Genomic DNA, 18,206 nt, shown 5'->3' on the forward strand with positions numbered 1-18,206 from the left:
CTTGTGTTCGGGCTGCAGTCTGGGTCCGTCCGGGGGGCTGGCTAGCGAGGACCCTGGGATGCCCGCCAAAATCCCTAGCTGAAGCTGGCGTTGCGGCGGCCAGAGGGGTGACGGAGCGGCAGCACAAATATCCTGCGGATAGTCTGCTGCTGCTCACTCAAGATAAAAGTACAAAAAATAAATAACATTCATAAAAATAAAGCTATTTGGGCTGCCGAAGTAGCCCACTGGCGCCGATGAAACTGAGGAGCCTCTGTCTCGGGTGCGGAGTATAGGGGGTTGGACCAGTGCATCCTGGGAGCTGAAAGCTTTAACTGCGTGGTGTCCAGAGCTCAACCACCACCTACACCCCAAGGTCTACCTGTGGAGCCCTATGGACCCTGAAAAAGAAACTAAAAATGACAAGAAATGGGCATAAACACTGGTATAAAACTTCGCTCCACAAAACTAAATGTCTGTAGGTGTGCTATACTTAAATCGACATTCAGACATAAGAAATGTAAGAACACATGCAAGTGAAACCATACGTTTCCCTATAGGAAACATCTTCCTATCCCCCATGTAAAGCTTTGAGCTCACATCTTCCCACCATTATAAAGGTTGCATAGTATTTAATCCCTGCTGGTAAGTGGGGGCAGCCGCTGTAATCTCAGGAGCGTGAGGGCAGAAATCCTGTAGTCACAGGTTTACAGCGCAGCCAACTGAATAGCTCTGGGAACTCATTCCTGGTGCTATTCAAAAATGCATTTAATTGAATTCCCCCCAAAGCCTTTCAGCAAGAGTTGACCAACCAACTACCGGACAGAATAAAAACATGGTAAAGAATTTCATTTATGAGCAATTATTTTCCTTTTACAACTTTAGGTCGTTTCTTACCAGCTTTTCCCAAGCTCCGTTAACCAGGTGGGAATGTTCCCTGTCATGATGACCAGAGGATCTTGCAGCTGCCTATTCGCCTTTGCAGTCAATTTGCTATTGATAAACTCAGCTGTGGAGATGATCTCTTTGCAGACAGCATTCTGGGAGGCATTAAGAAAGGAGCATGTTAGGAACTTAAAGCAGCAGGGAGCAGGTGAAAACACACAGAATCACACCAAGTGGCCAATTTAGCCTGCCCATTGTAATTATTAAAGGGGTAATCCACTTGCAGTCACGCCCATTTCCCAAGCAGATATGTTTATTCCTGTTGCCTTGGATACAACAGGTCAGGTCTGTGCATGGGAACCAGCAAAGCTGATATCCAAGTGAACTTAATACAACCAACCTCGTTTGGAAGATAATAGTTGTCTTAGGACCAACATCCCCCTCTTTAGGACAGACTTTAGAAAGTTTAACTTAAAAGCCATTTCCTCTCTTCCGTCTCAGTGGATCCACGGGAACAGTATGCGGAGTTCGTTTTTACCAAAGCAGCACCAATTTGATAGTGTGGGATCCAACATTCAATTCCACTTACCACTTTAAAATAGTTAGAAAGAGTGTAGTGAAGCTGCATCTGTGGAGGCGCCAGTGAGGGTAGCAGAGGGCGGGGGTATTTATTTTATTTCCACCCTACCCAGAAACTGCTCTCAGACCAAGTTATTCTTTCTTAACATAAGAATCTCATAACAATTAAACAAAGCTCCATGAACAAACGTGATACAATTTATAGACAAATCAATAGAACAACTATATGAATGTTCAGAAAAAAAAGAAAGTGTCTACTCACAAACCAGCAGATAGACTAGTAACAAAGCAGCCAATAGAGCACTTACATCATACAAATAAAACCAGTATCTGCTAATGGCATGGAGAACTCGCAGAAGAATCACCACGTCAAGGGATGGGTCATCAAAACTGATATTTTCAGGTGTGGAAGATATGAGGTAATTTTCTAAAGGATTTGAAACTTTTGGGCAGATTCCATCTATAAATAAAAGAAAACAAAATGTTGAAAATTGCTAGAATATTTTATATATGTTCATCCCATAATGTCTACAACTCATCCCAAAAGATTTCCTGTTAATCTTGTGGAGAAGTGATAATCCTCCTCCTTCTGGGCTTAGTGTAGCAGTAAGGGAGAAGGTGTGAGGTAACCAGAGGTTGGGAATTACATCATTAAGAGAGCATCAAAGTCTGTAGCAGGCCAAAATTTGGCAGGGCACTCAGAATGGCAGCAAACAACCTCTAACTTGGCGCATGGCCTGCACTAGGCACCAATAAGAAGAAACTCCACTTAGAAGGGAATCAGAATAGGCAGGTATAACCCTAGCACAGCCAGATCATATACTTACCATGCCACAATTCATCATGTTTCTTTGAATTCCTAGGAGATGTTTTGGTTGGTGCAGTTTGGGCACGACCCCGCTTGCCCCCTACTGTGTCTTTTGTGCTCTCTTCCTCTTCCCTAACTGGTTTGTACCTACGTAAAACATATTATAATATTAGATCTAGAACTTCAAAAATGAACAGAAATCACAGCTTGGTTGTCTTGTCCAGTAAAGCCGTGTATCCACTAGACGATATAATGAACAATTACGATATCATTAATCGTTCATTATATCATCCAGTGGATATGCCGTCAACAACCAGCAATGCGCGTTCCAGCTGATAGTTGACGACGACGCTCATCGCCCGAACCTGCTGTCCAACCTAATGTTATCGTGAGGTTGTGCAGGTTCGGGGAAGGAAGGTACCGGCACTGAACGATATCGTGTATATCATCGTTCAGTGTGTGCTCAATGTCGTTAAGGACGTTGAGCACACCACTGCCGGGGACACACTACACGATACCGCTCATGGAGCGAATCATGTAGTGGATATACGCCTTAACATACACACAAGAGCCACATACCAGATTGTGTGCGTCTTGGTCCAGATGCCAGCTCTCCCTAGAGGATTACTTTCATCATCTGTAGACTCTCTCTCCTCCTCTGTCTGTATGCTATACTGTCTGACAGCCTGGTACACGGTCATGTTGTAAGGGAGCAGGTGATCTCCAATATAAAATTGTAGCCTGTGTCGTACATTCCCAGAATTCAAGAACTGAGCAGCCTGTGGAGGGATAAAGAGGTAACCTCATAAAAGGAGCAAAGCAATAAGTAGAGTTATGGTAAAAACTTACCTTGGTTAACGCTCTTTCTTCAAAGCCCATAGGGTCCACAGAGAGATATTAGGGTATAGGTAGGACCTGGAGGACCGGACACCAACAGCAAAGCTTTTCAATCCCAGGATGCTCTGGTCCTTCCCACTATACCTCACCCACAGCCTGAGGGCACTTCAGTTATGTTAACAAGCGCAAGGCAGGAGCAGGAGAGGAGAGAAGGAAGACTGGTACACTGAGGAATCACAGTCACACACAGAGAAGGAAACAAGTGATCAGGAGGAGAAACCCATAGAAGCTAGGAGCGTCAGGGCGGGTGCCCTGTGGACCCTATGGACTTCGAAAAAAGTTAAACAAAGCAAGTTTTACCATAATTCTCCTTTTCTTCTTCAGGGTCCATAGGGCTCCACAGGGAGACATTGGGGATGTCCCAGAGCAGTTGTTCAAGGGAAGGAACGCTCCTGAGCTGATAGGAAAACACTACGCCCCGAAGGAAGCATCCTGAGAGGCAAATGTCACAAAGGCATAAAACTTAAGAAAAGTGGACAGAAGACCAGGTGGCCGCCTTGCATAGCTGTTCAGCTGAGGCGCCATGCTGGGCTGCCCACAGAGCGAGTAGAATGAGCAGAGACTGTAGTCGGTACAGGAAGGCCCGTCTGCGTGTAAGCCTGCGAGATAGTCATGCAAATCCATCTGGTCAGAGTCAGTCTGTTAGCTGGCCATCCCTTCTCGTGGAATACATATAGGACAAAGTGGGAGTCCGATTGCCGGATGGAAGCAGTACGGTTCATGTAGATCTTTAGAGCACGGACCACTTCCAAAGAGGCCTCACCTGACGAGAGCTCTGGTAAAATAAAAGGCTGAAACCACAATTTCCTCATTCAGGTGGAAGCGAGAAACCACCTTGGGAAGGATTCCTGGGAGTGTTCAAAGAACAGTCCTGTCCTGATTAAATATCAAAAAGGGGGAGCGACATCAAAAGCGCCCCTAAATCAGATACCCTACGGGCTGATGCTATAGCCAGAAGAAACAGTCTTCGCAGTGAGCCATTTGACATCCACTGATTCCAGGGGTTCGAATGGAGGTTCCTGAATTACTTGGAGAACCACTGACAAATCCCATGGAGCCACATGAGGGACAAAGGGAGGTTGTATTCGTAGAACACCCTGCATTAAGGTGTGAACATCCGGTATAGGAGCAATTCTGCGCTGAAACCAGATAGACAAAGCAGAGACCTGCTCTTTCAAGGCAATGGTTACCCGCAGAAAGGCAATGGTTACCCGCAGATGGCAAGCTCCCCAGAGACTCTTCACAGCCAACAGCAAGAGATCATCCAAGTACGGGAGCAGTTTGATCCCTTGACAACCACCAGGCTAGGGACAGGCGAACCTCCAGGGAGAGACTCATCTGGGATCTGAGCAGATGAGGCAGCCCGTTCCACCTGGAGAGGATCAGGTGTTGTAGGGGCCTGGACTCAAACTGAGCGAACTTCACCATGTCGAAGGTGGTCACCATGGATTCCAGGGTCTGCACTGCAGAGTGAACTTGACACTCGGTAACTGTAGTAGTCTGCGCATCCGGTGCTGTAATAGAGATTTTTTTCTGTCGTTAGGAAGATTCTCTGAACCAGAGTCCAGGAGGGCTCCCAGATGTACCATTCTTTGAGGTGGTGTCAAGGAAGACTTTTTCCAGTTGATCAGCCAACTGTGCGTTTGTAGAAAGGCAATGGTTTTCTGTAGATGGTGGCGAAGAATTTCTGGGGAGCTGGTCAACAGCAAGAGATCATCTAAATATGGGAGCAGTCTGATCCCTTTACGACGAAGATAGCCCACCATAACTGCCATGATCTTGGTAAAGACCCCAGGGGCCGTTGAGAGGCCAAACGGCAGAGCCAGGAATTGGGAATACTGCTGCAGTATTGCAAACCGGAAATATTGCTGATGAGAAGTCGCCATAGGTACATGTAGGCAAGCGTCCTGAAGGTCTACGGATACCATAAAATCTCCAGGCTCCATAGCTGTTGTGATGAGAGGACCAGAATTATTACTCCTGAATTCAGTAAGGACTGAATGACTTTTTGGAGCAGCAGGTCCTTGGTTGAGTCCGATGGAGGTCCTGTGTAAAAACTATTGGCGGGTTTCGCCTCAGGAAGGAGAGGGCGTATCCACGGGAGACCACTTCTCTTATCCAGGGATCTGACGTGGTTTGATGCCAAACTTGGGCGAATTGAAGAAGTCGGCCAAGTTTGGGAAAGTCAGGGAGAGGCCAGCCCCGTCAGGCTGCAGGCTTGTCCTCCGACTTGGCAGGTGGACGTCTAGTAGCCCAGGCTTGGAGGCCATGGCTGATGTTTGTTGCCGTGGGAAAGGACTGACCCTTGGCTTTGCCTTGAGGGCGAAAGGATAACACCCTCAATTATATTATATGCAGAAGGCAGGAACGCCGTTCTTTTAGTCGCCAAAGTAGTCACAATTTTGTCCAATTATGGTCCAAATAGGATGTCTCCTGCATAAGGCAGAGACTCTAGAGCTCGTTTTGATTCTGAATATGCTTTCCAGGAACGTAGCCAAAGAATAGGACGGGCCACTACCGAAGTGGAAGATATCCTGGAGGCCATGAAAGCCGTATCCATAGCTGCTTCACCTAAGTAGGAGGCTGCATCTCTAATGTGAGATATGTAGGACAGCTGTTCCCTCGAAGCATCAGGGGGAACAGTCCCTTCTAGGGCCTCTGCCCAACTCTCAATGGCTTTTGCCACCCAGGCCGTAGCCCTAGCAGGACGAGTATATAAATATGTGACAAGCTTCTATACGTCTATCTGTGGTCTCCTTCAAGGAGGTTGTAACATGAATGGGCAAGGTGGTATTTTTAACCAGACGTGTTACATGAGAATCAACCGTTGGGGGAACTTCCCATTTAGTACAATCAATCAGTAGCTGGAAGCGGGTAAAGGGAACTGAGCCGTTTTGGAATTTGAAACCTTTTACCGGGCATATTCCAAGCATCACTCATGTGATCAGATAGCTGGTCAGAGCGAGGAAACTCTGACAAAACTACCTTTTGTCGCTTAAAAAGCGGGTTTTCTTAGGAGCGGGTTCATCATCTTGTATTTGTAGAATAGTTTAACAGCTTTCACAAGAGCAGGTATATTTAGTTTAGAGGGTGGCTCCTCTACTCCTGAGACAGAGAGAGAGATCTGCGTCTTCTACCTCCCCAGCTGATATCTCAGAATCCGTTAACTGTGTGGATTGGGAAGAGATCATAGTATGTTTAGTAGGCTTAGTAGGTAAAGGTTTAACTTTTTGCAGCATTTGCTGAAAAACCATAGAGGTATTAGCCAAACTCTGTACTGAGGTAGACAGTACGTCTACCCATGGGGGAGGCAAAGGTTTTGCAGGGAGTACCTGCTGTGGCCATCCCATAGGGGGAGCTACCACAGGGACCACTACTTGGTCCACAAGTTTTGCCAGCATTTGTGTAACAATTAATAACCATCCTGAATGAGGTCCTCTGTGGCTAAGCCCGCAGAGAAGGACTTAAAAGATATCAGAGGAGGAGGAGCAGCAGCATCAGGCTGATTGTTATGCTTTCCTCGGCCAGACATAGGTCACAAAAATAATGGAATACACAGTATGATACAGTGCAATGAACACCTTGCAGTATGTGTAATATGGCACAATGTAGTGTGCAACCGCGCTATATAGTATGCGATAGTCCTCACACTTAAATAGCAGATGTGAGGTACAATGAACCCCCAATACCTTAATATGTCAGGGTATAGTAAAAGAAAAAAAAAAAAAAAAAAGAAGGACAGGTATAAACTGACAGTATATAAAACAGAGATTAGCGCCAGCACAAGTCACATACAAACACAGAAATAAACATTACATATCTGCAATGGGCACTAAAATCAACTTCACAGACCACAGTGGCTGATAGGATATAGAGCTGTATAACCTGGCCCGTGGGAGAGGTATACAGGGAGACGTGACCCAGTGTTTCCCAGAGACCTGCGGGCCTAAAATGGCTGACGCGTGGGTGAGGGAGGGGAACACCAAGACCGCAGTGCAAAGGCGCCCTGAAGTGGGGGAGGGGCTGCATGGAGAGCACTATCTCCTGGCTGACGTTAACCACCAGGTCCCCTGGCCTCTGCACCAGTATCGTTATGCCCCAGTGGTCTAGTGGAGTAGTGGGCGTGACAATGCCCACATCAGCGTCTCCGGTCTGTCTCCTGAGAAACGGGGTTCCGCCTTACCTGTCCCCTGGATTCCGAGTTGCAGTCTAGGGTCAGGGGAGCCTGCTAGTTAGACCACCTCGGAGCCCCACCGGGAGTACCTAGCACAGGGGTAATGGGGCGGCAGCACAGACATCCGGAGGACAGTCTGGTGTTGCTCACCCGTTTGGTAAAAAAATTAAAAGTACATGAAATCAAAATTAAAGCTTAGGCTGCTTAACGTAGCCCCCTGCTGTAATGGTGGTCCAGCTCCTGCCAGACACCAACGAAACTGAAGTGCCCTCAGGCTGTGGGCGAGGTATAGGGAGAAGGACCGGAGCATACTGGGATTGAAAAGCTTTGCTGTTGGTGTCTGGTCCTCCAGGTCCCACCTACAACCCAATGTCTCCCTGTGGAGCCATATGGACCCTGAAGAGAAATACAGTTTCTGTAAGGGACTCCTACAGTCAGGGTCTGCTACAGATGTCTCTACTTTGATTAAACTTGTTTTGTTTTATCTTCTTAAGGAGGCTACGGGTGGCCCTTTTGAATGCCACCTACCCAGACCATGATGCATATCAGGCTGCCTATCATTGCATTAAAGGCACTATTCTGTTGAGAGTCTAATTTTCATATATTGGGGGAGTTGTATCAAACCCTGGAGAGAAAAAGATAGTACCAATCAGTTCCGAACCGACATTTTTCAAACACAGCCTGTACCATGACATAAGCTGATTGGTTGGTACTTGTTCGCTCTGCAAAGTATGATGCAACTTGCCCTTTGTTTTAAACATAAGCTGAAATATCAATATAGCAGTTGTAATCAATAAGACAAATTGCAAAAATAAATACATATGAAAGCTCTTTGAATAGAACCAAGAAGAACCCATCAGTGGTATCTCACCAAGGATTCATCAATCTCTTCATCAGAGCCATCATCATCACTGTCTTCATCATCTTCTCGTACTCTGCCATACCCTTAAAAAACAAAACAAAAAAAAAAAACCACGGGAGAATCACAATCCATTCCAATGTAAAGCGCTACAGGGACGCGGAGAATATCATTACACAGAAGTATATAAAGAGGACACCGACGAAAAACTCCTTCAGTCAATATCATAAGGGAAGGACTCACGGGCTGCAGCTTGGCAACTAGTGAGATAATAGGTCTTTATGCAAGGAATAGAAGAAAAAAAAAAAAAGCATTCAAATATAGGCCTCTTAGAGAAAAGTTAAATCTACTCTTTAACATGCAATATAAACACAGTAGTATTATTTGAACTGCTGCACCTTCCTCCTAAAAAGGTATAGCAGCAAGGGTCCCCCACTGCCCTCAAAGCCTCTCCAGACATTGTTATCCATACATCAAACAGCTTTCACATAACAAGCAGCCACACATCACCGGGGCTGTGGTGACATCAGCTCAAAGTGTTAAATCCCTTCTCTCTTAAACACCTCCCCCTTACTGTACAGTTGCTGATTAGCTTTGGGCTGTATCTCCCAAGGCTACTTAATTAGGCTCCCCTTTTCTCCCGATGCTAGTGTTAATGCACATTAAATGACCAGGTTAGCGTGCATTAACGTGCATTCCGAAGATTGACACCCAATAACTCGGAGTTCAAGGATTTGGACGTTAAGTGGCTGTTTAAACACCGCTAAGTGTGCTGTTATCGGGAGAAAAATTCGGGTGTCATGAAACTCTAAAACAAATCCCTGTTAAATGGATCTAATTGAATAGCCCTTGGGGGATCAATTAACACCCATGGTAATTTAGCATGGCTAATTGAATTCCCCCCTAGGCATCTCAACTCTGAGCAGAAGGGCATCAGCACCCAATGCTCACGTTTGTACTATGCCCACAGGACAGTTTTGTCACCACAGCAACCAGTATTTGCCCAGCCCTGACTGGAAAATAAAGCATCATTTTGACGCTAAAAATGTAGTTCAGACGGGGATCAATGAAAAGGAGACTGACCTCTGACCACTAGATATCTCTCAATTGCTTGTACCAGAGCCAAAGGATCTATTTTAACAGGACCGCCTTTCCATTGTTTTACATTGGTGCAGTCAGGATGTCGCTGTAGCTGACACTTAAGCTGATGAGTATTGAAAAACTTCAGAGCCTGTGATCCTCTGGGGAGAAAAACCATATATATTTCACACACGCACTGTGCCATCCAGTGTTTTTTGTTGTTGTTTTTTTTCAATGGCCTAAAAATACACATACCTGCTCCCTGTCCCATTTCCACTTGGAAAATCATGTACTTTGACTGGGAATTGCTCCATCTGACTGAGGCAGTTGTTCATTTTGTGGACCAGGGCCAGTAAATGACCATTACCTGTTGGATCTACCTTTCCAAGCAGCTCATCTCCTGGGAGCTGGGGAGAACACATTCATTATAGGTGACCTGTCTCACAAGGACATTCCTTCATTAATTCTAGCGTCACTAACAATGTCCTGCTAACACAGGCTGACATCAGATCGCCACAGCAGGCGATTTCTGTACCATTACATGGTGTTACATCTCCTTTGTTACATATGTATCCAAGAGGGGGTTATCAAATGAACAATCTGGGGCCCTCTAAAGGGGTCTATCCATTAGACGACTTTTTGAACGATCTGAGCAAAACCAGGAGGTTTTGGTCGGATCGTTCAGAAAGTCGTCTAATGGATAGCTGGCAAGGACCAGCGATGCGCGTGCACGCTGGGTCCTTGCCGACTATCTGTGGAACATGCTCATCAACCAAACGATCTGCAGGTTTCATATGTTCGCAGATAGGAGGTTGGTCTCCTGCACTGAATGACGTTCAGTGAACGCCGTTCAGTGCAGGCACCGCACCTCGGCGACCTGAAGGACTGAACGCTAGTCATTTACTTTTTCAGGTCGCCTAATGGATAGGCCCCTTAAGCCATACTGTGTATTATGTCAGTAGCACAGGACCAACAAAAAAATAAAAAATTAATGAAAAAAGCATGATCAGCCAAGAAAATAATAATGTTTCCCAATACTTAGCAAAATGTTCTATATTATATACACTCTGGATTCTTCTTTCCGTCATGTCTTAAAGTTTTCCAGAGACAGGAATTTTAAATTGTAAGTGTAGAGGGTTAGTGCTGGGCCTGTGGTAATACAGTATTGTGGGGTCTGGCATATGGTATTGTGGGGTCTGGCTACCTGTAAGTGTGGGACTGATAGGGATTAGAAGACAATACATTTCAATTTATGGAGATCAGACATCTTGTTCTACACAAAAATTCAAATATTTTCTATTTCAAGTAATCTGAGCCCCGTCTTAACAGCTACAATTCTATGCATTATCATGAAATTAGCACATGTATTCATTCTATTCCAACTGCAATGTAAAAGGGTACACCACTTTCCTAGCATTTAAAATATACTCAATCCTCTTCAGTTTACTTTACCCCTATGCTGTAACGGGCCCGCTGTTTCTCATCTTTATGATGATTTTGTATTTTTTTTTTAAAAAAAAAAGGACATTGGTGTTTAAATGCGCATATTTTTTGTTCCATTCTATCATTAATTTTATTAAGGTAGCACTATGGTTTCTTGTGTATTTTCACAAAGAAAAATAGATACATAAAAAAAAAAAAAAAAGTGTCATTTAGAATCGTGGCTTCTTTAGACGCTCAGTGAACAGGGCTTGACATGCGAATCATGACATCATGTCTCCGCCCCACGATACAGGTAAACGCGTCACTGAGACTAGGGACAGGGCAATAATAAAACAAATTGCACTACCATGTTCCTTGGACCTCCCTGTGCAACGCTAGCCAATGCGCTGCTCAAATCAGTGTTTGTCTACTATTTCTATTGCAATTTCCCCATATACTAAACTGCGGCGTAATGTTGGCATCATATAAATACTGGATAATTATACCAATAATTACTATCCAAAACTCCACAAATCAGCTCAAATTCTTTACCTTCACCTCAAGGTTTTAATGAAGAGCTGCAAACATTTGAAATTGCTACACGGTACGCTGCCTATAATTCTAAGGAGGGAATTCAAATGTTTTTTGGACGCTTTAACGCAGAAATGAGGAACCTATTTGTCCAGGGGTCGTATAAAGCGTAGAATAATTTGGTCTAGTCCTCTGAGCTTTTTTCTGCTAGCCTCATCTGACTAGCAGGATACCTAGAATGGCACCCTGCAGCCAGAATCTATGCAGCAGTGACGCCTGGAGTGTCCTTAGGGCGCTTCAGACAGTCACACTTCTGCTCTTACAGATCATTGCTGTAATCACCAGCGATTGTGGCCCGGGCCACGTGTGACATCACACAGAGGGGGCATGGCCTGCACCTCATCTGACTAGCAGGATACCTAGAATGGCACCCTGCAGCCAGAATCTATGCAGCAGTGACGCCTGGAGTGTCCTTAGGGCGCTTCAGACGGTCACACTTCTGCTCTTACAGATCATTGCTGTAATCACCAGCGATTGTGGCCCGGGCCCCGTGTGACATCACACAGAGGGGGCGTGGCCTGCACCTGGCCCGCAAATGTTATATATATCAAAATGGCCCTCAGCAGAAAAAAGGTTCCCCACCCCTGCCTTAACTGATGGGCGCCCAACAGCAATTTAATTGCCCTCTCTCTTTAGTGAAAAAACTTTGGTCTACCAGGGCTGTCACTGCCTTCCCAGAGTATCTGACTGCATACTATCAGAATGAATAAGACATTGACTATCATCCTGAACTCATGACTATGCTAAAAAAACCATACTGAACTCCTGAGTACAAACTACATTTGGAGCCATCTGAGGCTGCGCTGACGGATGGACGACATTATTGTAGAGGTTATTACATACCGGGGAGCCAAAGAAGACATGTAAGAATCTTTTCAGTCGGATGTCTCGGCTAACAATGTCTTTCTCACTTTTGGAAGTCAGGTACAAAAGCAGCTGTTTCACGAATCCACTGTGCTGGATTTCAAATGACGAGACATCAGACTCCGAGACAATGCTTCGGATTTCTACAAGGCACTCAACTCCGCCGTCCACCTGGAATGTAGAAAGTTATATTGGATGTAAAGTACAAGATGAAGAAAAAAAACAAAAAGCCCTACAACATAAAAGCGCATAACTTGTGCAAAGGCTCCATTACATGAGCCGAAAAAAAAAATATTAGTGAAAATGCAGCATATTCGTTCACTATGACTCAAGTCTATTAAATCCATAGACAGTAGTTTTACCAGATTACTCTAAATTAGGAATACATTAACCCACTCGATGCCAAAGCTTTCCCACCTCTCAAGTGCTAAGCCTATATTGACATGTTTTGAGCTGGCTGCTTTTTAGTGTCAAGGTCAACTATATTCTCAAGGAAAAGAAAGTAGAGCAATTCATGTCTAATATTTATCAAGTCTCAGGTCATGGGCAGAGATTGATCTATGATTCCTTACAGTACTTCATGTAGCAGTCAAGCACAACAATGTAGCAGATTAACTCACTTGATACGAGATCCAGCCAAAAGAATGGAAGTTAAACAAAGTAACTCAAATTATTCTGACATTTAGGAGGGCCTCAGGCAGATCTCGTGACAATTTAGGTCTCAAACTGTGATACACACTGGTTTTATCACAAGCTTCCTCACATATATTGTGAACAAGTGAAATTAGCTCCACCTGTGGATCTTTTAAAAACGGGTCAGTGAATAATGAATACACCTGTGCACCTGCTAGGTGACTTGGAAAACGTGACCTGTGTGGGGCTGAGAGCCACCGATGTATATTCTCCACAAACTCCTCTATTTCTAGGCTCTTCCCGGTTCAATTATTTGAGTTCTGGTCCGTCGAGAAATCTCTGTTGAGGTTTATCTGGAATGACAAGTCTAATGCTGGGTACACACTAAACTATGTGTACCCAGAGCGATATATTAAACGGCGGGACCAGGCGGAGTGCCGGCATCAGCAAGTGCATACACACTTGCCGCTGCCGTGAGCGACGGCGGGGGCCATGTTGCATTCGGCAGCAAGGCCCCCGCTGACTATCGCGCGTCAGACCTGCATGCAGGTCTGACGTACGATGTCGCTGACGACGCGCGGGTGCATAGTCAGCAACATAGCGGGTACACACTCGCCGATATGAACGATATGTCTTCAGCTCCACCGGATCGGACAACATATCGTCTAGTGTGTACCTGGCATAACAGAAGCGAATGGTCTCTTCTTAAAAAGCCCACTAATCAAGAAGGTCATGGCTTCCCATTCTAAAAGCCAATCTGCAAGCTCCTTTGCTTTCCCAAACTCTTAGTTGTAGGATGAAACTGAATCTAATTATCGTATGTTGCAGTGTATCTGAAGTCTGCGGTTTGCCTAGAACAAGCAGGTTCGCCTTGATCAACTCCCACACTGTGCCGATTTCATCACCGATCTAGGAGATTTTCATGCCCCTCTTACTACCACTCCCCTCTGGGACAACCTAGAGTCTTTACAATGCATTTCTAGAAGCTTTTCACACTCCTTGAACGCCTCCGGAATACAGCTTGTGGGGGACCTTCTACAATCTACACCAATGCACTCTTTTTTCCTTTGAGAGTTTGCTTGCCTAATATCTTGACCTAATACCTAAAAGTTCTATAATTCTATGAATACCTCTACTTGGGCACTATGCGGGATCTCTCCTGTCACATGGGCTCTCTTCAAATTTGCAAAAAGGCTTGATATTAAATTCTGTATTCTCTGCATCCTGATAGCCTACTAGAACCTGGGGATAGGCATGAGTGGGAGACGGATCTGAGACCCAACCCTGGAGAATGACTCCTGGGAGACATTCTTGGTAAAAGTGGCTTCCAGCTCTTTATCCACTTTGATCAAGGATCATGCATATAAAGGTCTATTATACATAGTATAACACCAACAAATTGGCATAAAAGTACCATTTCTCTTCCTCTACCTGTTGGAGTGGATGCGGACAGATTGGGGGTATGTCTGCCAAAAATGGAAAAAAATTCCAGACTTCTACCTTCTGGGGCAGGGTCTCAACCCTCCTCTCCTCACTCCTTCCATTCCCTGTTCAAAAACGACCCTTGGTCCTTCCTACTGTGCCATACACTACAAGGTGAGATAACCATTTGTCTAAATTTGCTTTCCACTTTATTGCTACTGTATGCTGCCTAATAGCTAAGGCGTAGAAGCAGAGTGAACCTGCCCCTGTTTTTTCTCTGAATTCCTTCATCTGGTTACTTGCCAGAATGGGGAAAATAATTTATCCCTTGCAAGTCCAGAGAAATTCCAGGAGATCTGGGCCCCATGTGCAGGTCCGCGGTTAGTGCGTGCTAACGAGGACATTTGATGGGTTTAGCCGTTTTACGCGGATAAACCTGGTCTAACTGGCCGCGAAGAGTGCAATAATTAATGGGCACCCAAAACAGTTAAATCGCAACTTTGGACGCCCATTAATTACCAAGACTTAAAAAAAACAACTGAACCAGACCCTTTTACATTATGTGAGCTATGCCCCCCACTTAGCAATCCCAGACTCCAAGCTAGATCTTCTCTTCCCACCTGTGACAATCAATTACCCTCCCCTCTCCCTTATTTGTACTAAAACCCCCACCACAACTTAATAAGAGAAACGGGATACCTGTTGCATTTACTGTTATTCTAATCTGATTTTCTATGCATATTTTATAAGTTACATACTGTCCTCAAACAAAAGTTAAAAAAAAAAAAAAAAAAAAAGCATTCCCTCTACCTCTTCAACCTTCCCTTCCACATCAGGAACCAGATTTGCTCCCGCATATAAAAAGGTATGAATAGAGCTCCAGGTAGCAGCTCTGCAAAGCTGCTTCACTGCTTCACCAAAACTCTGGAAGCGCCCATGGAATGGTTAGGGTGCACAATTAAACACTCAGGAAGCGGAGCTCCCTCTGAAATAAAGAGGTGTCCTCATACACTAATGCTACAGTCGTGTCAAACAGCCCTTCCTGTTGCGCCAGGTCCCATGCAACCCTTGCCTGCGCCAAGCATATTTTCACCAGAAAATGCGTCTTGCTTGCAAACGGAAGCTCATTTGATACGTGTCAATTGTATATGCAGTTATACGATGCAGCTGCTTTTTTCCACACCAAGTTCCGTTGTGCTTCACATACAGATTCAGATGCACAGAGTCTCACTGCATGCAAACCTGAGAAGGGAGTGATGCTCCTCCATATGATGGGAACATGTAAGTATGCATCCTTATTATCCAAGGATGCAAGATATTCTTTTTACATAACATTGATTACTGAAAGAAGACACCATTAAAATCTTGCTCCTCTCAAGTGAAGGTGGATGATCTTTAAATTTAGGAAATAGGACAAACTAATAGAGCAGATATTTTGCAAAGAAAAAATGCTGGCAGTAGAATCACAATCTTTCTTGTCCCTGACTCTGGAAAGAAGTAGACACTGGAAAGATAACACATAGGATGGAATTGGTATAACCAAGGCAATTTTGTTTGACAGACCAAGAGGCCTAGAACGGGACCCCCCCCCTGAAAAGACCTTCCACATTGAGTGAAAGCCACTGCTCCCAGAAGAACAGCAAACAACCCCAACACAATCTGTGGGGGCCCTGTTATGCAGATGGTTTTTCTGCCAGTTTATGTACAGGCCCAGAGTTGTGTTTTGAACAATTGCTCTTTGATGACCTAGTCTTTGTCCACTTGCAAAGTTCTTAGTCAGATTTATTCCAATTTGATTGTAGACCCAATAAGGAACGAAAACTGTGACTAGAAGGTCGAACAGACTTAACTGGTAAAAAGGAACTAATCTGCCTCCCAACATTTTGCCCAGTCTATCTGCAACAGCTAGGGCTGACACTCTATAAACACAGAGCTTCATCCACTACACCCAAGGTATCTTTGGTCTGATCCAGCAAAGGTAAAAGATCTGTTTCAGGAACAGCAGATTGTCATCCCTCAGACAATTGTTCAGTTCAGAGCTACACCACTCCAAGCAGCCACCAACACTGAATGGAGAGTCGCTACTATGGACCTGAAAATTGACTTTAGAAATTGTTTACATCTCCTATTCGCCTCAGCACTGACAATAGGGTTAATAGAAGGTTTAGATAAATGGGCTATGTAAGTGAGAAATAGCTGGAAATTGGACTACCACCCTTTTTTTTACGCTTGAGATCCCTTGATCTTAATACTCAACCGAACTCTAAAAATGAAGTGCCTGATGTATTTCCAAAACGAAATCTAACCCTTTTTGTATAAGAATCCACTTTCCAACAAGACATTTCATAATGCAATTCATCCTAAATCTAATCCAAATTTTCTGCACATAAATCAGATACAGATTCAGCCACAAAATGGACCAGTCCAGAACAAGACCATTTGCGAGACGATGAAGCCTCATAGAGCCCATTACATGAAGAGACCATCTAAGCAAGCACTTTTTGCATGGATAAGGCCAACGGAAGTTCCAACAACGGCAGCATAGGGCCCAGAGTATTGGATAAGACTGATATAGTGTAAGCTGTGCTGGAATCTGTAACAGAAATAGTACCAGATGATTACCGGGAATTAAAGAGAAGGTTCTCTTGTCTTCAATCAGAACGTACTTGTGCAATTTCAGCAAGAGCCTGCAGCAGTACCTTAAGTCAGGGTGGTTCTGCCATATCAAATAGGTCAGCTTCAGATGGCCATGGCTCTGGGTCCCCAGGAATGCAAGTCATAACACAGGGAACACAGCTCCAAGCAACCATGAGGCAATTTTGCCTGTCATTTTGAATAAAAGTAATTAGTCGTAGTCTACCCTTCTTTGGTCTTTGAATAGCTCCCTTTTTGAAATAATGACGAATAAAATGGAAAAAAGTTCTGTAGAACTGAAAACCCAAGTGACTGTACTCACAGCATACCAAAATAGCTTAAAAAGTTGTAAGAGTGCTGCCTGAGATGAAATGGCAGTGCCTCGGTGAGAAAAGCCTGCCAAAGAGAACGGTTAAGCCCGCCCCTTCCAGTCCGGAACCGTATCGTATTGGTTTTCACAAAGTTTGCTGCTTCAGTGTTTTTAGACCTTTTTGACAGATGTTATTATGGTATACTGAAGTAAAATTACAAGCATTTCATTAGTGGCAAAGGCTTTTATTGACAATTACATTAAGTTTATGCAAAGAGTCAATATTTGCAGTGTTGACCCTTCTTTTTCAAGACCTCTGCAATTAACCCTGGCATGCTGTCAACCGACTTCTGGGCCACATACTGACTGATGGCCGCCCATTCTAGCCTAATCAAAGCTTGGAGTTTGTCAGAATTTGTGGGTTTTTGTTTGTCCACCCGCCTCTTGAGGATTGACCACAAGTTCTCAATTGGATTAAGGTCTGGGGAGTTTCCTGGCCATAGATGCAAAATGTCGATGTTTTGATCCCCGAGCCACTTCGTTATCACTTTTGCCTTATGGCAGGGTGCTCCATCATGCTGGAAAAGGCATTGCTCGTCACCAAACTGTTCTTGGATGGTTGGGAGAAGTTGCTCTTGGAGGATGTTCTGGTACCATTCTTTATTCATGGCTGTGTTCTTAGACAAAATTGGGAGTGAGCCCACTCTCTTGGCTGAGAAGCAACCCCACACATGAATGATCACAGGATGCATTACTGTTGGCAAGACACAGGACTGATGGTAGCGCTCACCTTTCCTTCTCCGGACAAGTGTTTTTCCAGATGCCCCAAACAATCTGAAAGGGGATTAATCAGAGAAAATAACATTACCCCAGTCCTCAGCAGTCCAATCCCAGTACCTTTTGCAGAATATGAGTCTGCTCTTCTTGACACCAGGCCACCCTCCAAAAGTCTTCGCCTCACTGTGCACGAAGATGCACTCACACCTGCCTGTTGCCATTCCTGAGCAAGCTCTGCACTGGTGGTGCCCCGATCCCACAGCTTAATCAACTTTAGGAGACTGTCCTGGAG

At 44.7% G+C, this 18,206-nt stretch overlaps 1 protein-coding gene across 9 annotated transcripts in view; it reads right to left on the minus strand.

Annotated features, from left to right (window-relative positions):
* TRIP12 (thyroid hormone receptor interactor 12) overlaps nucleotides 1-18,206 on the minus strand; it is a 126,176-nt gene that overhangs the window by 22,340 nt on the left and 85,630 nt on the right. For all 9 annotated transcript variants that reach the window (XM_088466571.1, XM_088466572.1, XM_088466586.1 and 6 more), the window contains 8 exons: nucleotides 12,118-12,309; nucleotides 9,517-9,668; nucleotides 9,265-9,422; nucleotides 8,194-8,267; nucleotides 2,831-3,030; nucleotides 2,271-2,398; nucleotides 1,752-1,903; nucleotides 877-1,019 (listed from right to left, as the gene is read on the minus strand). In XM_088466571.1, the coding sequence (XP_088322697.1) occupies nucleotides 877-1,019; nucleotides 1,752-1,903; nucleotides 2,271-2,398; nucleotides 2,831-3,030; nucleotides 8,194-8,267; nucleotides 9,265-9,422; nucleotides 9,517-9,668; nucleotides 12,118-12,309 (1,199 nt within the window). The remainder of the gene's footprint in view (nucleotides 1-876; nucleotides 1,020-1,751; nucleotides 1,904-2,270; nucleotides 2,399-2,830; nucleotides 3,031-8,193; nucleotides 8,268-9,264; nucleotides 9,423-9,516; nucleotides 9,669-12,117; nucleotides 12,310-18,206) is intronic.

This window comes from Taudactylus pleione, unplaced genomic scaffold (genome assembly GCF_031769625.1).
Source record: "Taudactylus pleione unplaced genomic scaffold, aTauple2 ptg000066l, whole genome shotgun sequence".
Lineage (NCBI taxonomy): Eukaryota > Metazoa > Chordata > Amphibia > Anura > Myobatrachidae > Taudactylus > Taudactylus pleione.